Source organism: Rhinichthys klamathensis, unplaced genomic scaffold (genome assembly GCF_029890125.1).
Source record: "Rhinichthys klamathensis goyatoka isolate OS25496 unplaced genomic scaffold, OSU_Roscu_1.1 h1tg000259l_1, whole genome shotgun sequence".
NCBI classification, from domain to species: Eukaryota; Metazoa; Chordata; class Actinopteri; order Cypriniformes; family Leuciscidae; genus Rhinichthys; species Rhinichthys klamathensis.
Window position 1 is genome coordinate 703314 of NW_026606781.1, and position 24302 is coordinate 727615.

Sequence of the window (24302 nt, forward strand, 5' to 3'; positions counted from 1 at the left end):
GGACAAAAGATGTGAAATAAAATAAGAAAATAAAACATTGATTAAATCTAACTAATCAAATAACAACCTCATGTACTGACTCGCGTTTGCTGCTCACACTCACCTGATCTTTATTCACCACATGTTACTCATGGATTGTTTTGTTTTCCATTTTTTCCCTCAAAAAACCATGTCGGATTGAAATCTTTTTTTGATGCCAGTATATCATAGAATAATTTATGATATACTGACATATGAACGTTGCTTCACTTTTACACAAGCATATTTTTTTCAGTTTGAAACAAGTGCTTTGTTGTTTCTCTACCGTTTACAGTTTTTTTTTTTTTTTTTTTTTTCAGGGCAGTAGCATTCAAAACGATGGTCTCTTGTTCTTTCCTTTAAGTAACAGGCAAACCTGCCTCATGTCCTCTGCGTCTCTTAGCGACATTGTTTCCAGGTCTGCTCAGGTAGTCATACAGTCTTCCTGGCTGTCAGAACTCGAACAATAGAGCCTAGTCCTCCAATGGCAAATGCCTGTTATTAAAGATGGGGGGGGGGGAAACATGCATCCCACATTAAAGTTACGTTTTATTCATGCTATATATAGCCCACTAAAAATGTGTTTTACATATCTGATGGTTTTGTACCTACATTGTGACCTACTGACTGAAACATGACAAATTGAGTGAACAAAATTCTTGGGTTTACCTTTTCATGCCACTGCAGCAATATGGCACTGCTATTTTCTACAGGCCTCTCAAAGCCTTTGTAGATGTACTTCATAAGAAGATCGACTCCATTCTTGTCGAGAGATTTAACAGCGGGCTCTATATCGCTGCCCCTAAATGATGTCAGAACTTTCAATACCACAGTCTGAGCTCTTTCCTGGGAATGAAAGACAGAAAAGATGGCGTATTTCGAGAAATTGTGCTATCTGTGCTCTATATACTTCATTGTAAAAATGAGATTTTGTTAAAACTGTCTGTACCTTTATTGCCGGGTTCTTGCTGTTGATTGGAGGGTTCCTAAGAGCAATATGAAGGGCTGCCATCATGTCCCCTGTGCATTAGAGCTGGTTAAGGAAGACAATCAATAGCCTTAGCTCTAATCATACCTATTAAGCTGACTAGGGGGAACTAGGTTTCTCGGATGAAGTGGTCACAAACATATACGCACACTCAAGCTGAACCCTAAGGAATTTCTCAAAACAAATTATTCTTTTAGACAGGACTAAACTCTCAGGAACATGGATGATTGATTGATTGTCTGGTACACTGAAGCCACTTGCCACTACATTCTCCATAACAACAGTGCATTAATATGAGAGACACACGGCTATCCCTAGTTTAATTTCAGTCTCTAAATGAATTAATAATCAACTTTTAATCTAACTATTCAAATTTTAGATGCTGTGACCTCAATAATAAAAATAGAAAGCCTCAAAATAGAAGCAAAACAGAGAACACTCTTGAGTCTCAAGGCACTCGTCTTCAGTGCCCTTGTGTTCCAGAATATTTTCTTCTTCATCTGGGAACTTCTTGTCCCCAGATGTCCTGTTCTCTTGCTGTGCTGAGGACGTTCCACTTCAGTTTGGAATTACATATTCATCACCGTATTTCTTTTCTCAATTAAAGCATTGTAATATGAGACTGTTCGTTTTTTTTAGTTGCAGTATAAATTAACATTTCACTCTCAACTATACAGAAACAAAATAAAGACATTAATTAAAATAAGACATAAAAGGTCGTCACGTGCCTTATTGCGTTTTCACGACAAACACATGTTTTGAATTAGGTTGTCACAGATACCCTAACATTTACTGCCTAAAGACAACCGAACACGTCCCAAAATAACCAGTCTCAGAGAACCATAAATGAGAATTCAAAAACAATTAACACTCCACTCTGGAACTAGCCTGACTACGTCAGACTTCGTACTTCCGCTCAATTTCATTTCGCTTCTGTACTCAGTCTGAGACATCGACATGTCTCTCAGTTTTCCTCCGGCCTGAAAACAGCCGGCCAATCAACGAACAGAGGGCGGGCTGAGAGCCGTGACGTAGACGCTAAGCACTGAGTTTAAGATTGGGGAAATCGAAAAACGACCGCAGATATGGAGATACAGGATGCAATTCGCTCTGTTGTGGAGAATATTCCTGCCATTTCCAAACTGAAGCCCGAACAAGAAGAGTGTTTGGTAACATTTTGAATGGAGGTGATGTCGTGGCCCTTCTCCCGACTAAGGGTGTCGAAATTAATTCACAATCTCGAACTTCGAATTAAATGGAATCGTCGATGCTGCCACGCCCGGTCGGCTTGGCAAGCGGAAAAAAACACGCGTGTTGTGCTGCGAGTCTATGGTCAATCTCCTCTAACTTAGCTACAGCCATTCAAAAGATAGCATGGCAACTGCAGATGCAGGAGACCCATCGACAGAACTTGAACCCCCTCCTCTTTCATTGAAGTCGCAGGTGTGGAAGTTTTTTGGATTTCCAGTGAGTTATGTTGACAACGTTCGCGCTTCAAAAAAGCCACAGTTTGCAGACATCCCAAGTCTCGCGGAAGTTCCGGGAGTCTACCGCATATTGATACCGGCTCCCTGATGCACGCAAATTAGTTCAAATCTCCCGGAATCTAGAGTGAGCGAGCAAGAGCGCGCATGCGAGAGAGAGAAAAAACTGTGCACCAAACCGTATAGCACGCGCACGGCAGAGAGGGAGAGCGAGAGACCTTGCGTGTGTGCCTCATGAAGCGCATGTAAGACAGAGAGAATCCTGATTGGCCGGTTTCGGCTTTAAAAAAAATAAATGTAAAAATCGAGAATCGAATCGAACAGTGACTTTAGAATTGAAATTGTAATCAAATCGAGGATTTGGAGAATCGTGACACCCCTACTCCCGACAGGTTTTGGTACAAGGTTAAGGAGGCAGCAAAACTCGGTCAGCCATGTTCACTCCGGTATTTCGCTCTATGGTTTCGTTTTCGCATCATACATGTGTTTACAGTGGAAGTTCGATGCGGCTGAACCATAGACAGTAAAAGAAATGGACAGAGCGACCCCATTGATTTCAACGGAGAAGACTTGAAGCCCGATTATTGCACTTCCTGTCTGATGTCTGAGCTAGAGGTCTTCTCGGGTCCTAAAAACTGTACCCGACCCGAATCGACCCGAATCACTACTTCCCCGAACCCGACGTGCATAAATTATTTTTTTTAAAGAAAAACCCGACCCGAGACAGACCCGATAAAATTAGACCCGAGTCCGACCCGACCTGACGGCATTTCCTTTAGAACCCGACTGGACCCGAACGTAAACGGCATTTACATTGTGCACAGCCTGCAGCCCTGCGTTTCTCAAAAATGCACTTAACATAGACGCGCAAGTGTAAGCGCGCTGAAGTGCTAAAATGTCAATCACACATCACTGTAACCCATTACGTCCTATAAAATTTGGCATAATGTTATTTACCGGTCCATTCGAGGATTAGAACCACCATTCGTTTTCCCTGACATTTTTCGCAATTTCTGTTATCGCCTCCATGGTTTTCTGACAGTGTCGCGTATTTTTAAAATTGATTGACAGGCCTGGCTAAACGACAATTCAAATACTTGCATTTAGTCAAACATCCATCCACATGATGGCGCACTAGTTCTTCTTGGCAAAGGGAGGGGTTGGTTTATGTGGAGCGAGCAACTGAGTAAATAAATGCAGAGGCAACCGTGCTTATGCTTATAGCCCATTTGCACGTAGAAGCCCGGATTCGCTCTCTCACTTAGAAAAAGTGAGAGAACGGTGTCATAGAGTTGTATTAAATACTGCAACTTTCTTAAATGCCCAACATAGTTTAAAAGAATTCGGGTCTTCTCGGGTCCATTTGGAAAAGGCATATTTATTTTAAATTACCCGAGACCTGAGGCCACTAATACCGAACCCGACCCGTGTCCGAGACACTCGTCGGAGTTTTGGACCCGAACCCGTTCGGGTCTCGGGTCGGACCTCGGGTTTTCGGATCCAAGTGGACCCGTGAAGACCTCTAGTCTGAGCGACTGCGCAGGCTCAAACTGAGCGTGACGACAGTCTGGCAGTTGAAAATCTTATAGTAGCTGTGCCAAGATAAATCTGAATCACCTAATTCCTCAAAAACGTTGTTGAAATATTTTGTCCCATTGCTTTTATAGACTCTCTATTTATGGGCTTCTACCTTGACTTTGTGCCTCCATCATCCATGTCCTCCTGATTGCCTCATAGACAGTTAAAGATTGCCTGCGAGCTTCTCCTCCTGTCTATACGGTAATGTCTCTATTGTGCGACAGAAAGTCCCGTGGTTATGACGCAATCTTTAGCCTATTTAAAAAAAAACGGCTTCTACGGGGCTATAACGTAAGATACAAAGTAATGGAACATTTTATACATTGTCGTGTTTCTTTAGAAATTAATAATGGACAAATGAAGTCTTTGGACGCCTCAGATGTAACGTTATTCGCTGTCAAAGTGACGCCAAAATGAATGGGAGTCAATGGGATGCTAACAGCAGGTGATGGTCTGCTACAATGGCGGCTCCCGCGAGGCTTCAACTTCCGTCTGATGGATTACCCCCTTGGGCTGAACTGGCGAATAACACACACGTCATGTCATAATCAAACGTTATGTGATTGGCCCCCCCCCCCCCCCCCCCCAATCCCCCCAAGTAGCAGAGTTTGGTATTACCAGGCTACTCTGGAACATCCATCCATCAAAAGTTTGGGGGCAGTAAGATAGTTTTTTGCAAGAAATGAATAATTGTATTCTTCAGCAAGGATGCATTAAATTGGTCAAAAGTGAAATTAAAGACATTTATAATGTTACAAAATATTTTTATAAATGCTGTTCTTTTAGAATCCTAAAAAAAGTGTATCATGGTTTTCACAAAAATTAAGCACCACAACTTTTCAACATCGATAATAATGGGAAATGCTTCTTGAGCAGAAAATTAGCATATCAGAATGATTTCTGTGACATGTGACAATGACCATGTGACACTGAAGACTGGAGTAATGATGCTGGAAATTCAACTTTTCCATCACAGGAATAAATTACATTTTGAAATATATTAAAATGGAAAACAGTCATTAATTGTAATAATGTTTCACAATATGTAGTAGTGAAATAGTATATAATTTTAAAAAAATGTGTAGTATATATAAATGTATAAAATTGAGAGTTATTATTATTAATATTATTTTTATAAAGAAAAATTATATATATCCTCTTGTTTTTCAAAGTGCGGCTCAGCGCTCTATAATAACATCTGGCATCTTCAGCAAGATCAAGCTTTTAGCATTCTGCCCCACTGCACAGAAGAAGTGTTGCGAAACAAGTCAGATACTGATGCCCACCAGTCAGACAGACTATCACACTCAAAAGCTGCACATCTAGCCTGAGGGTCTCACATTAGAGGACCTTCACATGATACTCTACTGCCCATAGAAAAGGTTAATGACTGCTTATTACAGGTTTGAGACTTTAAGTGGGAAACACTGGAACAGTGAATCTCCTAGTTGTGGCATGTGAGAGTAAACTCTGCCTAAAAGATTCAGTCTCACGGGTTTCAGCTGTTCCACCAAATCAACTCAAGATAACATCAGCAGGAACTTACTAAACCAGGTACCATGGTAGAGCAGAGAGGAAGAGGAAGCCTGATGCAAATCAAGTGGTCTCAGGGCAGTGGCACAATGAGGGGAGAAGTCATGAGGTGACAGGCCTCAGATATGGCAGCCAAATTTCATTTCACATCCTGCCAGGGCCAAATCCCAACCCTTTAGACAGCTCAGAGAGGGTAGTAACAGCAGAATGAATTATCACATCATTGGCAACAACGTTTCATCCAAAAACTAGAGGAGATCGTGTTCAGGCACATTTCACCTGTGAGCAAAACTGGCACCATGGAGATCACAAACAAACAGGAAGATCACAGAGACAATCACACCATTGTATACCTCAGCCTATACAGTACAAGGAAACAAATGGCAATGTGACAATAGCGTGTGGATTCACAACCCTCCTTAACAGGTTTATTTACAATGCAGACGACTGTTTGCTTCCAATGCCTATTAGCGCAGTTTAGCCTAATTGGAACACTGTGACAGAATGATGTATCTGAAATGTCAGACCGCTCTTGTTCTCAGCAGCTGAATAAATTAATACAAGAATACATTATATTATATAAAATAAATGTTGATATTCGGTCAGTTGAATTAAATTTTGAAACACAAGCCACTTCAAATGAGGAGAAACATTTCACTGCTTCTAAAAACATATGCTACCCATCAAGTGTTGAATGCAAATTAACTATTTTTATCCTATTGGTTACATTTGAAATCAAAGGATATTTTGAGTTTTAAGGGTCTAAAAAGAGTTTCTGATATAAAGAAACAAAAAGCAGGTCCCAGGCACTCAATCAAGTTTTCTTGACTGTAACTTTGAAAGTAACTTTGCCCTGAAGAAGACCACTTGTTGGTTGAAACATGTTGGCTCGTGTACTTTTAAAATGATTTAAGCCATACTAAATAAAGGCTTTTTAACTGTATCCTTCTCCTCATTGAAAACTTGACTGAGTGCCTGGGATCTGCTTTTCGTTTCTTTGGATCTTTTCCCTACCACAAGAGCACCTATCACGGATTTTATAACTTTACCTGAGCGCCTGGTTGAACCTTTTAGAGTTTCTGATATATTTTATACAGAGTTCTCAAGTGTAAATTTCATTTTTACATGGCTGTTGTAAACATTCACATGACCCGAGCTGTTACTTCCAGTTTACCTCTCTAAAAGATAATGTCTGTCTGTTAAAGCTCCATAAAAAGTATTTAAAATGTCATAATAAAAATTGTGTAATATTATGATTGCTCAGTCTCATAAAAAGGACACATAAACATGTCAGTGGTCACATTTGTGACCAGTGGAAAAACAGTTCCATTTAGAATGTAACTTGTGGATTTTAATGTACTGTTACATTAAATGATCCCCCTCACAGATGACTATTCAAAAAAGTTAATGTATTGTTTGCATCTTTCCTTATTGAGCAACTGACCATTGGGAATTTATAGTTGTTACCAGGCATAACACATGCATTCACTAACTTTAAAACTTTTTAAAAATGACACGACATTTGTTTCATTGGCCTATCCAAAGAGTAAAATATATATATTAATTTCGCTAGCCAGCATTTTGGATTACATTAATTATACCAGCTATAAAGTTAACTTTCCTCTATAATATTACGTAAACTATAATTATTCTTTCTAATATGCTGATTTGGTGTTTAAGAAACATTTCTTACAATTATCAATGTTAAAAACAGCTGTGCCGCTTGATATTTTTATGGAAACCCTGATGCATTTCATACTTATAACTTATAAACTCTAAGAATTGTGTCGTTGCAGCTTAAATGAATACAAAACAACGCTATGTAAAAAATCTTCTAAACAAGGCAGCACAATCGTCACGTCATCATCATGCCCTAGTACTGTACCGAGCGAGGCGCGCGCTCATGTCACACGGGCTCACGTTCATGTCTCAATCCCCCAAAACGTTGCGTTCATATTAAAGGATATTGCCTGATAAGGTTGTCGACTTCCGCCGCATCAGGTCCTTGCTGGTCTGCAGCCTCATCGTGATCGTCCACGAATTTATTCTCGTCGAATTCATCAATGTCCACCTTTCTGAAGCGCGAAGACAGCGTGTTCTTGGCCATCGGGGCCAGTGTCACTCACCAGCGGTCCCGTGTGCTGTAACAGCGTCTGTGCTCCGATGGGAGATTTCAGTCTCTGGTTATAGTCGACGTCAGAGACACCACATTTAAAAATACATCCAAAGATGGACGAATAGATTAGTCAAAGTGGGTTGCGTTCACCGTGTTATACCGCCACACACCAGCACACGAGCTGTTTCAGTGTGTACCGATGATGCAGAGCTGTATATTTAATATGAAAGGTGTGATAGCAAAGCTTGCGTTCTACTGCCACCTGCTGAGTAGGAGTGTGTGAAGTGATTTTACAGTTAAAGGAACAGTTCACCCAAAATTAAAACTGTCAATATTTACTCAGGACAATATTAGGGACAACCAATACCATTCACTTTCTCTTCACGTCTTTTTTTCCACAGCCAAAGTCATCACTCACTTTCTTTGCATATTTTTTCCCCATGTGATGAAAGTGAATCCCTTAAAGGGATAGTTCACCCAAAAATTTAAATGTTGTCATTATTTACTCAACCCTCAAGTTGTTCTAAACCTGTATGAATTTCTTTCTTCTGTTGAACACAAAATAAGATATTTTATAGAATGTTTTTGACCGGACAGTTGCTGGTAGGGTTGCCAACCGTTCCGTATAATACAGAATCGTTCCGTATTTGACACATAAAAGGCTTGTTCCGTATTGAACTGATACGGAACGCACTTTGTTCCGTATTTTTGAGAATCAATTCAGTGCAAATCCATGACAGACGCATAGCTTCTAATATATATGTCAGACAGACTATGATGAATGAACGAAGGCCCGCTGCATGCAAATTCGGGGACTTGGCGCCACCTTGACGGGCTCTGACGTGTAATGACGTAGAGTTGTCTCATTGGTCGCACGTCAGAGGCGCCCACGCCATTGGTTGTGCAGTTGCCGCAGCGCAGCCTGAGCGAGCCAGACGCTCAATGTGCAAGCTGTGCAGCTGCAAATGCATTTTACAGGCTTCAGTAAATCGAGTAAAATGTGTTTCCGAAGACATTTGTAGGCTATGATAAGAAAAACTACCGGAAAGAACATTCTAGAAGTCTAATTCTATTGAATAAGTTCGCACAAGGCTACAGAAAACTGTTGTGTTTATTTTTCTTCAAATGCAGTCTAAGCCGATGAGTTTCGAATGTTATATGTATTTGTTTAAGTTAAAAATAAAACGTATTATAATCTAAACAAATACATGGTTCATTTGTGGCAAAATGATCATGATAGCCTTTATATATATGTGGTTAAGTCCTGTATATTGATTAAGCCTACTTTGCTATTCTATAAATATATAGGCCTAATAAGTTGCATTATAATATGATATAAAATGTATGAATTTCAGGGGGCATGTCACTACCACATATTAAATATTATATTCTAAAGGCAGAATATAAGATGAAAAAGTTCGTTATTTTCAGTACTCACTTAAAACTGCTCCTCCGCCCAAACGGATCGCTTGACGTCATAAGAGGGAGACGTCTCCCCAGAGCGCTGAGAAAGTGAGTCTGTGAGCTGTGTTGATAATTGTACGAGTGATAGAGCGAGAAAATTAGTGATTAGGACATTTATTTATTTAGTTAGCTATTTAAGTTAGGTAGTTAGTATACGCAGGCGTATTTTCACAATGGTGAATTACTGCGTTTGTGCTGGGTGCTAAAACACAGTTAAAACCGGTCACAGAGTCCACTTTTTCCCAAAAAGCAGGTCTGTGTTCCGTGCCTGGGTCAACTTTGTTCGGACCAAACGCCAGGACTTCAGTGCTGCTTCGGTATCCAAGATTTCGGTCATTTGCAGCGCACATTTCTTCCAGTTTTTATGTTTCCACTGTTCGATCGCGCCCCTCTCTCTCTCTCTCTCTCTCTCTCTCTCTCTCTCTCTCTCTCTCTCTCTCTCTCTCTCTCTCTCTCTCTCTCTCTCTCTCTCTCTCTCTCTCTCTCTCTCTCTCTCTCTCTCTCTCTCTCTCTCTCTCTCTCTCTCTCTCTCTCTCTCTCTCTCTCTCTCTCTCTCTCTCTCTCTCTCTCTCTCTCTCTCTCTCTCTCTCTCTCTCTCTCTCTCTCGCTACTTCAGTGCTGCTTCACACACACACACACACACCAACACATCCAGCATTGCAATCTTGACATCGAAGCCTGTTCATTATAGCCACGGAGCTTCAGAGCTAAGGCGGAGCTACAGATTATGTGTCCCTAAATAACCCGCATATCTAACAGTAGTTCCGCATTAATTAATTTGCACGCGAGTTTTATTTATTTTTATACTCGTGTACTCATGCACTGAACCGTGACGCCCGTACCGTTTCGGTTCAATACGAATACATGTACCGTTCCACCTCTAAGTTATGCCTACCGGTATATACACCTGCCCAACTCTCCACTGGTTATCTTCACACCAGATATTTATGTTTCTTCGATAGGAATTATTTAAATTTCTGTTTGCCTCCTCATCTGTCTCACGCCTGGGAGGCTCAAAAGTGTATGGCTGTGGGGGGATTTTGAGGGGGATTTTGGATCTGCTCAGACTCAAAACTCTCCATACTTGAATAGAACGTTTGTGGCACGACTCCCTCTTCTGACGTCACAGCTCAGCTGTGTTTTAAAAATATGATCTTGACAGAAATGGCTATAAAGCTTACTGTAGGGTAATTACAGTAATCATTTTAATGATAATTACATTTTCACTCAGACATCTAACCCTTATTTAATATATCTAAAAAAAAAAATTTAACCTGACATAGACACTTTAAGTAACATTTTTATCTAAATAGCTATATTTCACCTTCCTCTTTAGCTTTTAGTTTAGCTTTCAGTTAACTCATTTAAACCCAAATTATCTCCAGTAAGCAAATGTGTTTTACTCGTGTAAAATATAGCCGGAATGAAATAGTTTTCATTAAAATGTTTTTAAAATGGTGTGATATAAGTATTTGTTCAATTCTTGGTCGCAACTGTAACCGGTGGAAAGTACACTGGCAAAATTGTTGAACTAACAGTAACCAGTAATATATATATTTTTTTACTTTTACTTTTTCTTTCATTAATGAAATAATATAATGCAACATAATGCGACTAACTATTGCTGTGTATTTCACATCCTGTGATCATATGGCACAGACAGAGTAATCTTTTGAATACATTAATAACAGACCTAAATATTACAAATTTATGGTAGTTATATGTCTATTATGACATATTTTTTATTACATTCCTTCGTTCTGTTTATGGAGCTTTTTTGACAGACACAGACATATACACATGAAATCAAGATAGTCTGCACATTATTAGTTGAAAATACGCCATCAATTGTTGACTTTTCAATTGTAAATGTGGAATGAGGCGTTTGTCCGATTCGAATAGGGCATACTTGACTTAGTAGACTAAATCATTCAATGTTTAAAATTGGAAAACATGAAACGGGTCAGTGAATGATTGTGATCAGACAGAATGTGAAAAAGAAAGGTTAAAACGTATTAAGTAAGTAAGAAACATGGGTGTTGATTTACATTACATGATCATTTAATATGAAAAGCCTTTTGAAAGAGCATGCAGAATAATATTAAATTTATAGTGCTATTAAAAAATATATTAAAGAAATAGGATTAGACTGCAGAATTTAGTGTTATGTATTTTTTTATTTAATTGAATTGAATTGAATTTATTTTAGTGCTCCACACTCCAGTCCAGTTGGTGGCGGTAATGCACCAAAAGTTGGTTGGCCAACCGCCATATAACACAGAGAAGAAGAAGAAGAAGAAGAAGAAGGACTTGGGTTCGCGACAGCAAGGAGCCGGGGTTGGACCTGTCATGCAGACAAACAAACAGATTTTCGAGAAAATTCTCGTGTTAAGCCCCCGTTTGCGGAAAAGGGTTGTGAGAGAGGATTTTAAAATAATCCTCAAATTTAGAAAGGAAGACGAGAATGTTGATTTAAGTCCGATAGCGGTGTCTAGGGAAATAAAAAAGAAAATAGGAGATGTGGAAATGGCAAAGATTTTGAGAGATGGAAGCTTGTTGGTCATAAGTAAAACGGAGGAACAGAAAAATAGAGCCTTGGAAATTGAAAGTGTTTGCAGGAAAATTATTATTGAGAGAAAGGTGTTGGGTGAGACTAGAGTAACAAGGGGAGTGATAACAGGGATTCCTGTAGATGAAGACTTGGAGAAACTCAAGCGGAGTATTAGTGGAGGCGAGGTGAGTAGAATAAAGAGACTGTTGAGAACAATAAATGGTGAAAGGGTAGATAGCTTATCTGTTCTTCTGGAATTTCAGGAGTCCTTACTTCCAGAAAGGGTGAGAGTAGGATGCATGAGCTTTCTAGTTAGGCCGTATATTCCTCCACCGCTACGATGTTACAAATGTCAGAGGTATGGACATATAGCAGCAGTTTGCAAAGGGAAGCAGAGGTGTCCCAAATGCGGAGGTGAGCATAGAGTGGAAGAATGTAAGGAAAATGTGCAGGATAAATGTTGTAATTGTGGTGGCCAACACAGAGTAACATATGGTGGATGTGAAGTCAGGAAAAGAGCTGTGGAAATACAGCAGATCAAAACAGTAAACAACATAAGTTATTCAGAGGCAGTGAAGAAAGTACAAGGACAAAGGGGAAGGGTTGATATTGACATTGCTGCCCAGGGGTCGAGAATAGATGCAGGTCAAACAGAGAAAACAAAAACAGAATTGACAGTTGAGAAGATTATTTTGTTTGTGGCCTATGTGATCAATTGTACCGATCAGGTTAAACACAAAACAGAGAAAATTAAAATAATAGTTAAGGGGGCGGAGAAGTTTCTGGGTATAAAAGAAGTATCTTGGGAGCAGATCAAAACAAGACTTGAAGCGGATGGGAAAGTGGGAGGCCCAGGTGATAAGACAAGCTGATTATTGTACAATGGAATGCAAGAAGTTTAATAGCGAATGGTCAGGAATTTAAGGGATTTATTAAAGAGTTAAAAAATAAACCAGAAATTATATGTGTTCAAGAGACATGGCTTAAATTAGAATTGGAGTTTGTTATTAAAGGATATGATAGCATTCGTAGAGATAGAGGGGAGGGTAGTGGAGGAGGATGTATAATATTTATAAAACAAGGAATGCAATATAGAGTTTTGGGGAAAGGAAAAGAGTTGGAATATTTAATAATTGAAGTATGGACCAGAGAAGGAAATTTTAAAGTTGTTAACTTTTATAATCCATGTAATAAGTTGTCATTAGAATTGCTGGATGAAATGATGATACAGTTAGTAGGGAAGGTGATTTGCTGTGGAGATTTTAATGCCCATAGCACATTATGGGATAAATATAATGATACTAATGGAATGGTGATTGAAGAGATAATGGAGATGACAAATTTAGTGTGTTTAAATGATGGTACAAGAATTAATATCAGAACTGGTACAGAATCAGCAATAGATCTTACATTAGTGTCAGATTCATTAGCAGGCATTTGCACATGGGAAGTGGTTAGAGGAACGACAGTAGGAAGTGACCATTATCCTATTATAATAGTAGTAGGATTGAGTCTAGAGGAATTTGATACAGTAGGATTGCAGAAATGGTCTTTCAATAGTCCTGAGTGGGATACATTTAGGAATATTAGTGATCAAGAAATGGGAAAAATTGATAGAAATAAAGATGTTGATAATTTAAATGTTTCTTTTTGTAAAGTTGTTGTAGAGGCTGCAGAGAAATCAATAAAGAAGAGGGCAGGTAAGTGCAAAAGTAAGATTGTACCATGGTGGACAAAGGAAAAGAGTGATACAATTTCGAAATAAAGCTTTTAAAATGTTAAAACGGAATCATTGTTTTAATAATCTTATTGAACATAAAAAGTCGCAAGCAAATGTAAGGAGAGCCATAAAAAGTGCAAAGAAAGAATATTGGAGGAAATTTTGTTCCTCAATAGGAAGGGAGACAGAAATTGGTAAAGTTTGGGGGATGATAAAAAGAATGAATGGGATAAAAAGAGAATATGGATATCCAGTCTTAAATGATGGAGGAAAAATAGGAGTGAGAGATGAGGAGAAAGCAGAGATGCTGGCTAAAGCATTTGTAACAGTTCACAGTTCAAATAATATTAGTGAAGAGGGGAAAAGAGGGAGGGAAACTACAGTAAGGGAGAATAAAGAAGTACAGCAAGAAGAAAATTTGAATGACCTACTAAACAAACCATTTACAATGATAGAACTAAAACATGCTCTCCAGAAAAATAAGATGTCAGCACCAGGAAGTGATCAGATTTGTTACATAATGATAAACCAGCTCAGTGAAAATTCAAAGGAGGTATTACTAGAACTATATAATAAAGTGTGGGAGGACGGAAAACTGCCACAGAGTTGGAAGGAAGCTGTGGTAGTGCCAATACGCAAGCCAGGAAAAGATTGTACAAACCCGGGGAATTATAGACCAATTGCTTTGACTTCTAACATATGAAAAATAATGGAGAAAATGATAAAGGAAAGGTTAACGTACTATATGGAAAAGAACGGATATATAGCCAAATATCAAAGTGGCTTTAGGAAAGGAAGAAATACAATGGATCCAGCTGTATGTTTAGAGCATGAAATTAGAAAAGCACAAGTAAACAAAGAAAGTGTAGTGGCTGTCTTCTTTGACATAGAGAAGGCCTATGATATGATGTGGAGAGAAGGTTTGTTAATTAGAATATGTAAATTAGGTATCAAAGGAAGAATGTATAGATGGATTAAGGACTTTTTACAAGGAAGATTGATACAAGTTAGAATAGGGGAGAGTTATTCAAGGAAATATATTGTTGAAAATGGAACACCTCAAGGGAGTATAATAAGTCCTTTATTATTCTCCATATTAATAAATGATGTGTACAGTGAAATAGAGAATGGGATGGGATTTTCACTTTTTGCGGATGATGGGGCGATTTGGAAGAGGGGAAGAAATCTGAAATTTAATATTAAAAAGCTACAGGAAGCTATTACGAAAATAGAAGAGTGGTCATATAAATGGGGGTTTAAGTTTTCAGTAGATAAGACAAAGATAATGTTATTTACAAAGAAAAGAATATGTTCTGAGGCAAAACTAAAGTTATATAATCAAGAATTGGAAAGAGTGAAGTGTTTTAAGTTTTTGGGGATATGGTTTGATGAGGGAATAACATGGGATGTACATATCCAGAAAGTAATTGAAAAATGTAGGAAGGTGTTAAATGTTATGAGGTGTTTGGTGGGAAGTGATTGGGGAGCTGACAGAACAGCACTGAAGGCAATTTATTGTGGATTAATTAGATCAGTATTAGATTATGGATGTGTGGTGTATGGATCGGCATCAAGCACATCTCTTAAAAAACTAGATACCATTCAGTTTCAGGCTTTGAGATTATGTACAGGGGCTTTTAAAACAACACCAACGGCAGCACTGCAGGTGGAAATGGGAGAAATGCCACTCGAGTTGAGACGAATACAGCTATCTCTGAATTATTGGGTTAATATAAAGGGCCATAATGAAGATCACCCAGCACAACTCACTTTAAAATCTTGTTGGGAAAAGGAGAAGAGGGAGACAAAAAGCTTTGGGTGGACAGTTATACAAAAAGCAACAGAGTTAAAATTAACGGAATTAAAAATCAGTCCTACAGTACCATTACCAATAGTACCACCTTGGATATTACCAGAAGTAAAAGTAGATATAGTATTATTAGGAAAGAAGAACAAAGACATGGGGTTAATTTTTGACTCGTATGCTGTACAGGAATATATTGATAATTATTATAGTTATATTCAGATTTATACAGATGCATCAAAGAGTTTAGATAATAGGGTAGGAGTAGCTTTTTTTGTTCCAGAGTTTCATATTTCAACAGCGAAGAGGATAAGTGATAATGTATCAGTATACACAGGAGAAATGTTAGCAATTCTGTTAGCAGTTCAGTGGATAGAGGAAGTAAGACCATTGAGAACTATTATTTGTTCAAATTCTGCATCATCATTAGTCAGTTTACAGAGCAGTCATTCAGATAGTAGAGCCGATATATTGATAGAAATTCATCAAGCATTATATAGAATTCAAATGATGGGTATTACAGTTATATTTGTGTGGGTACCAGCACATATTGGAATTAAAGGAAACGAAAAGGCAGATAAGGCTGCAAAGGAGGCCACAAAAAGAGAAGACATTGATGTAGAAGTTAACATCAGTGAGATGGAAATGAAGAGCATTATTAAACAGAGTTTGAAGAAAAGGTGGCAAAAGCAATGGGAAGAAGAGAGAAAAGGACGATGGTTTTACAAAATTCAGAGGAAAGTGGGGGAAATGAGATGTACAGGAAGGAAAAGGAGAGATGAGACAATTATATCTAGACTTAGGTTTGGACATACAGGACTAAATAGCACTTTATTTAAAATAGGTAAACATAACACCGGCAGATGTGAATACTGTGAACAACAAGAGACAATAGAACATGTCATGATAGACTGTAAAAAATATGAGGGAAAAAGGAGGGAAATGATTCAAAATTTGAAAAAGGAAAGAGTACGGTATGATTTAGTAGAAATTCTTAGGAAAAATTCTAAAGAAAAGTGTTATGGAATTGTTTTTCATTATTTTAGAATAATTAATATGATTGAGAGGATTTAAATTATTATTATTATTATTTTTTTTTTTTTTTATATATATAAGTAATAGTCATTCAGTACCACACTCCATACCAGTAGGTGGCAGTAATGCACCATTTCATTGTGTGCCAACCGCCATAAAACTCGGAATAGAAGAAGAAGAAGAAGAAGAAGAAGAAGGCGTTTGGTTGGGTTTGTCTGCTAGAGGGAGTAGCATCTGCCTGCAGTCCCGGTGTGGTGAATAATCGGGTTACTCGGTGTGAATAGTCCGGGCGTAGGACCCCATTAGTATGCCAGTAGTATGCCTGATCTGAATCTGTTCTCGCGATAACTTGTAGCTAACGTGAGCTGTTTTAGTGTTATTATGTGGTAGCTTTATGTATAATGCTAACTCCCGTTGCTATATGCAAGGTAAGATTAAATTAAATTGCATATTGTATATGTAAATTGTGTATATTCTATATCTAATATTTAAAATCTCAAGTTGCGTCAATAGCAGAGGAGAAACACCGCGAAATTTAAAAATACTACTGTTGTGTATGAAATGTAGTTTTAAGAGTTTTTCAGTCGACAATGAAGTTGTTTTCAATCTCAAATATGTTGTTTGTTTATACAGATAGCGCCTATTTAAAATTATGATCTGACGTTTTCGGAGATGTGAGATCTAAGGGATCAGCGCTGAAGTACACCGCCTGGACCAGCCCACCTCGGCTAGTCCAACCATTCCTTCTTTCCTAGGAGACTCTTGAAGATAAAAACATATTGCAGCATCAAGCAATATCTAATTAATCATATCACAGTTCAATTTTCCAAGTTTTGATTTTAGATTGGGAGAAAAATCTGATTAATCATCTGTCCACTGTAGTGGACCTCATGCATCAATGCCATGGCTATATTTCAGCTACAGTTCATACTTATACTGTGAATATTGTTTTTGAAAATACTTAATCTGCAGTGACATTTATGTAAGTATTATATTATGTAAATAAATGTATTTGTATTATTAGAATGTAACGTTGGAACAGAGAACATTACTCACTGCTCCTAACTAAAGAACTTTTGTAGCTTTAAAAAGGATTCATTTATATCTAATTTATACATTATGCAGTGCAGAGTGTTGTACGCTTTATTCAATTTCTTTTTATTTCCCATATTTATCAAGACATCAGTAGCCTTATTAGTATCAGTGATACTGGCCTTCAAAAAATATGTCATTAAACAAGTAGTTAAAATATATTGTCTCTATATAAAATAAATATATTTAGTTATTTTATGTTTTTCTACATTAATCTGGAGATTAAATGTGAAGTGATTAAATGATAAAATATAGTAAAAATGTATAGAGACTTGGGTAACACTTAATAATAATGTTCAGTTATAGGCCATTAATAAGTGGTTAGTTAATGATGAACTAATCATTTACAAAACATGCATAAATGATTAACAAGTGATATACTAACATTTTATGTATGTTTTTTGCAATTTCCATTACACGTGATTAGTAAATGATTACCTAACAAAAAGCTGCAAAAGGGCCAAATTTCATCCCAAAATTTCACGAGTATGCGAGTCTCTATTTGCCCCAATGGAATAAATGCTTTGTGGGATCTCCATATCTCAGCTCTGGAAGGCATAGACATGCATTCATGTCTCGGCACCTTCTAACAGAATACAAGATTTCGAGAATATCCAAGAAACTTTTTTTTTAGACCCAAAATATCTATAACGTACGTACACCTTATAGTTTTTTTGGGTAGAAAAATAAAGTTTCTTGGATATTCTCGAAACCGTGGATTCAAACCTCCTATTTGTACTTCTTATATTATTCAACAAAATTTTTATTGATATCTACTATTTCTTTTAGATTCTTGACACAAGGATTGCACAGCTCTGTAAAGCACATGGTGGAACTGGTTTACAGGTGCACACGTTCGTTCTCTGGTGGCGATCCTTCACTATCAAGAAACATGTGGATGACAGTCACATTTCTTGTCTGAAGGTAAATTAAAATCTATCAAATACATTTCAGGGGCAGGGGACACATTTACTTACTTATTTACTTAAAAATATTTTAAAGGACCTTGATGAGAATGAGACGGTCCTTATTCCAAGAATTGTTGGTGGACAGAGCCCCAAAAAGGGAAACCACTTCATTTTGTGGGTATGTATGGATAAAAAAACAATTACATTTTTGCTCAACAGTTGTTACTCTGGTTACAGCGGTTTCTGTTTATGTTGTAAAGGTCTTGGATGGTTTGCTGAATCGTATTCGCGTTTACAACCCCACTGGCAACTACAAGTCAATTTCTGCGATGGACCTGGCTATACTATGGTATTATGTGCTTTGTAAATGTCAAAATTGTTATCTTTATTTAGTGAAGCAGTGTGTCACATCATCGTACCACCCTCAGTCAAATGGGCAGGATGAGAGGACTAATCAGACTATAAAGAGGTCATTGTCAAAGTACTGCAATGACATGCAGAATGACTGGGACGAAAAACTTGAGGATGTGGTGCATGCCATCAACACCTCAAAGCAGGTGATTGGAACTGCTTAAAAAAGAAATGATTATATGCAATTGATTATTTAAATGTAATTTGTTGAAACACTTTTTTTTAGGGCTCTACAAAGTATACACCATACTTTTTGATGTTTCATCGGCACCCAAAAACGCCAGAGGTTCTAAACACAAAGGTAGTATCTGAGACAGATTGCTTTGTACCTGAGGATCCGGAGGTTGTAATGCCCACACGGATAGTAGAGGTGACAGCAGTACAGACAAAGGTAATTGTCTGTAGTATGAACTATAATTAAGTAATAACTCACATTATTTAAGGTATTCTATTAACTCTGTTTATTATACAATATTTTAATAAGGCACGGGATTACATCGAAAAAGCACAGGGGAAGCAAAAGGCGGAGTACGAGTCCCGGAAAAGAAAAAATGTGAAATCATTTCACATCCACGAAGGAGAGGAGGTACTCAAAGCAAACAAAAGAAAAGAGGGGCGCAAAGGTGGATGTTTAGAGGGGAACTGGACCGGCCCTTTTCTAGTCGAAGACATTACCGGAAAAGGGGTTGCTACACTTGCAGACAAATCAGGCAACATTCTCCGCCAGAAAACCAATGTGTCCCAACTCAAACCATTCCTGCGGCGTAACATTAACCTGAATGGTGAGAAAGGCAGTGCATTACAATAGATGGTCCACTTTTTGAAGTAGATGTTTATGGCAAATTTAAAATATTACATATACAACCTTTTCAGTGAATATTCATGATGACCATGATTCTTACTGCCTGAAGACAGACATGGCAGGAGGTGATGCATCACGCACAGGTATGCTTTATTTGATTTGCTTTAAAAAAAGTACAATAAGTAACTAGTTTTTGACTGATCCAAATGTGTTTACAGAAATTGAAAAAAAAAGTCAGTTTTCAGTGGATCGCTTTCACATCTTGGAGCTAGAAGAGGTAAGATGTCAAATAAATGGAAGTCTGTTATATATTATATAATATTATATATATAAGACAATTACAAAGTATTTTTTTTCTAGGAAATGTATATGAGAATTTTGAGTGAGGAAAGCGACAGAAAGCGGCCACTCATTCAGTTTCCGAGATGCCAGGCCACAGTTGAAGATTTCGAGACACTGTGTCCACAGGAAAAAAGTTTCCCATGGCTGAATGACGACGTTAGAATTTTAATTTGATAACATTTTTGAGACATATTTGTAATAGCTCTGATTAGTCCTGGTTTCCAGAAAACGTTCAAACAAAAAGCTGCAAAAGGGCCAAATTTCATCCCAAAATTTCAGTCTCTATTTGCCCCAATGGAATAAATGTTGTGGGATCTCCATATCTCAGCTCTGGAAGGCTCTAGAGCCTCCAATCATGCATTCATGTCTATGTCTCGGCACCCTCTAACAGAATACAAGATTTCGAGAATATCCAAGAAACTTTTTTTTTAGACCCAAAATATCTATAAGGGATACACGTACACCTTATAGTTTTTTTGGGTCGAAAAATTAAGTTTCTTGGATATTCTCGAAACCGTGGATTCTGTTAGAGGGTGCTGAGACATAGACATGAATGCATGATTGGAGAAATTTTGGGACTCAGGCGAGCCCTCCATATCCGTCCAATGGCAGCTTATTTGTATGGTCGTTTGTACACGAACCTCCTATAATGTACTTCTTATATTATTCAACGAAATTTTTATTGATATCTACTATTTCTTTTAGATTCTTGACACAAGGATTGCACAGCTCTGTAAAGCACATGGTGGAACTGCTTTACAGGTGCACACGTTCGTTCTCTGGTGGCGATCCTTCACTATCAAGAAACATGTGGATGACAGTCACATTTCTTGTCTGAAGGTAAATGAAAATCTATCAAATAAATTTCAGGGGCAGGGGACACATTTACTTACTTATGTATTTAGAATTGTGAAAGGCTCACTGAAACCTACGTGGAACAAATGGTGGCAAACGAAGACTGGGAAAATGTCACAACCAAAGAGCTTTCATCCAGCCTTGTCAGCACATGTTGAGGAACTTCTAGGACACATTGACAACATTGTGTTTAAGCAAAAGAAGGAAAAAAAGCTTGAACATATCGACCTTGTAATGTGTGAACTGATTCCTGAGGTACGCAATTTAAGGTATCATTTTGGTACAAATATATACTATATAGTATATATTTTAATTAAGAAATTTAATCTTCTGTTGTTCAGATCAGCCTTATAATACTGAGACGAATGGAAGGTTTCAGTCAATTTTGGGCTGAGATATCTTATCTTGTGGAGTGTGTCATTAAAATGGCCTTGTAATGTCACAACATCCTAACAGTGAGTGATGTTACACAGCACAACAGACTTTGCGTGTACAAATGCACGTGTTGCAGCATGTGTGTGTGTTTTGCAGAGTTCCCTCAAGCCAGTCCATCCATGACACCCAGGTTCAACGAGCCAACTACGCTCTGCTGCGTTGCACCTTTGGGCTTGCATAGCCAAGTAAAAACAGTGAGTGATGTTCCATAGCACAACAGACTGTGCATATGTACAGTTGCACATGACGTGATGCAGCATGTGTGTGTGTTTTTGCAGAGTTCCCTCAAGCCAGTCCATCCATGACACCCAGGTTCAACGAGCCAACTACATTCTGCTGCGTTGCACCTTTGGGCTTACATATCCAAGTAAAAACAGTGAGTGATGTTCCATAGCACAACAGACTGTGCATATGTACAGTTGCACATGACGTGTTGCAGCATGTGTGTGTGTTTTTGCAGAGTTCCCTCAAGCCAGTCCATCCATGACACCCAGGTTCAACGAGCCAACTACATTCTGCTGCGTTGCACCTTTGGGCTTGCATAGCCAAGTAAAAACAGTGAGTGATGTTCCATAGCACAACAGACTGTGCATATGTACAGTTGCACATGACGTGTTGCAGCATGTGTGTGTGTTTTTGCAGGTCACGACCCAATCATGCCAAGGGGAAATGACGACAAGGTTCAGCGAGCTCACTACGCCTGCTGCGTTGTGCCTTCCAGTGTGCCCATCCAAGTAAAAACAGTGAGTGATGTTCCATAGCACTAAAGACTTTGCATATGTACAGTTGCACATGACGTGCTGCAGCATGTGTGTGTGTTTTTGCAGAGTTCCCTCAAGCCAGTCCATCCATGACACCCAGGTTCAACGAGCCAACTACGCTCTGCTGCGTTGCACCTTTGGGCTTGCATAGCCAAGTAAAAACAGTGAGTGATGTTCCATAGCACAACAGACTGTGCATATGTACAGTTGCACATGACGTGTTGCAGCATGTGTGTGTTTTGCAGGTCACGACCCAATCATGCCAAGGGGAAATGACGACAAGGTTCAGCGAGCTCACTACGCCTGCTGCGTTGTGCCTTCCAGTGTGCCCATCTAAGTAAAAACAGTGAGTGATGTTCCATAGCACTAAAGACTGTGCAAATGTACAGTTGCACATGACGTGTTGCAGCATGTGTGTGTGTTTTTGCAGAGTTCCCTCAAGCCAGTCCATGACACCTCCTCGCCTACCAGGTCACGACCCCACCACTAAATTGATGGACTGCATCATGTAGGCCTTAGGATGGTTCCACAAAGAATTGACTGCATATACAACATGAATATACTTCAAACTAAAGATTTGACTTTTCATACAGCAAAAGACACTGCATCTATTTGTGTCTCATTAGTTCTCAAACTTTAACCTTACAGTTCATTAAATATTTAAACACAGCTAACTCGACATTAATTGTTTTTAAATCTTCACAATGTATAGCCAGAGAACTATCACAAAAGTATTTAGGAAAGTAAAGACATACAAAAGTATTTCTGTTTAAAGCTGCTTTGTATTGTTGTGTATTTTTAAAAGCTCTATAAATGTCCTAAAACGATGTGCATTTTGCTTGTAGTTTTGTGTTAATAAAAATGTAATATATTACATCTCATAATTCAGTTGAATTCATTATGTATTGTGAAATTTAATTAAATTTTTATACAAGTTTTGGTTCACTAATTTTATTACATTAAATGTTATTGTATTGTATGATGTTCTGTATTAAGATTAAATTATGCCATACATCATAATGCATTAGTACACAAATGACATGCTTGTAATAAAAAAAACATATTATACCCTATTGCTTAATAACAAATAACTTTGTCACAAAACACACTTAAAAATGGTATTTCTTTAAAATAAAAGATTATTATATAAATTAAGGGGTTTGATTACATTAAGATTTGTGATTCCATAATGTTATTATACTGTCTTTAGTCAAGGCTTGACAACCAATTAAATATTTATACCCACAAAACATAGCTAACATTCTGTAATTATTTTAAATGTCTAAACTGTTAATAAGAAAATAGTAATACACACAAATAAATATTATGTTATGGCTCTTTTAAAAAATAAACATATTGTGTAACATATTGTGCCGATTATTGCGATAAAAAATAATGACATAATTATAATTGCACTACTAACTGCTGTGAATACGGTAAGGCAGTATCAGTGCAGTGGTATAAGCTCAGGTAAAGCTCATAGCACGATCATCGGATAACGTTAGCTGTATGCTATGCTACTATCTAAGCTAACTAAAAAACACACTAACAACGAGAAATGTTTAATTTCACAATCTATAGCTTCGGTTAAATACTAGTATATGAAACGTATAATTTAAAATACATTAAATACATTAATGACTCGTTATACCGTAGTACAAACGTCTTCTATAATAAAGTGATTTTGTATGATTTGTAACCAGGCACCAAAGCGATTACCTATAAAACGTGCTTTGAACCAATCGGATTGCTTGGGTCCTACGCCCGGACTATTCACACCGAGTGACCGGATTATTCACCACACCGGAGGCTGCATTTTCAGGACCCCACTTCTAGGACCGCATTTCTAGGACCCTAGGTTTTTAGTGACAACGCCACCTACCGAATTAGAGGACCAGCGAAAATGGATGACATTCAGAGTGTGAGTATCAAATGCGAATCAATTTTTATTTGTTTAACTTTAAAAACAATTGTGATGCATTTCATTGGAAAGTTAACGTTGCCAACGTGCTGGTGATTTGCTAAACAGTCTTGAATGCATAGCCATCATATATTAGCCTCTAATGCTGGAAAATGAAATACTACGGTTCATTTAACGGAGCTGTTGCATGATAGGCTAAGCCTGTGTTGACTTACTTACAGCACAATAAACTGTACCATGTTCGTTCTGAAAGCTTGTTAATTACTCATTGTTTTTCCATTTTAATTCAGTTAAAATAATCGTAATGTTTTCACTGTCACGTGCTCACAGTAAGCCTGTTAACGTTACCCACAATACATGTTATGTGTACGTCTCTTCATTTTGACATGGTTTTATAAAGTTGGTTGAGACATATGACATTTTAATAGTCAGACATATCAGAGAGGCCATTATAATAATTGACTGTTAAAATCCCACGTGTTAG

The 24302-nt window shown here is 37.9% G+C and overlaps 1 protein-coding gene across 1 annotated transcript; it reads right to left on the reverse strand.

The window, feature by feature from the left end:
* Positions 1 to 346: 346 nt before the first annotated feature.
* Positions 347 to 7945, reverse strand: arpc5lb (actin related protein 2/3 complex, subunit 5-like, b). The gene is made up of 4 exons (XM_056267446.1): positions 7568 to 7945; positions 968 to 1039; positions 688 to 864; positions 347 to 513 (listed from the first exon to the last, which is right to left on the reverse strand). Exons 1-4 carry the CDS (start codon positions 7706 to 7708, stop codon positions 451 to 453), a joined length of 453 nt encoding a protein of 150 aa, XP_056123421.1. The 5' UTR covers positions 7709 to 7945; the 3' UTR covers positions 347 to 450.
* Between the last annotated feature and the right edge of the window lie 16357 nt (positions 7946 to 24302).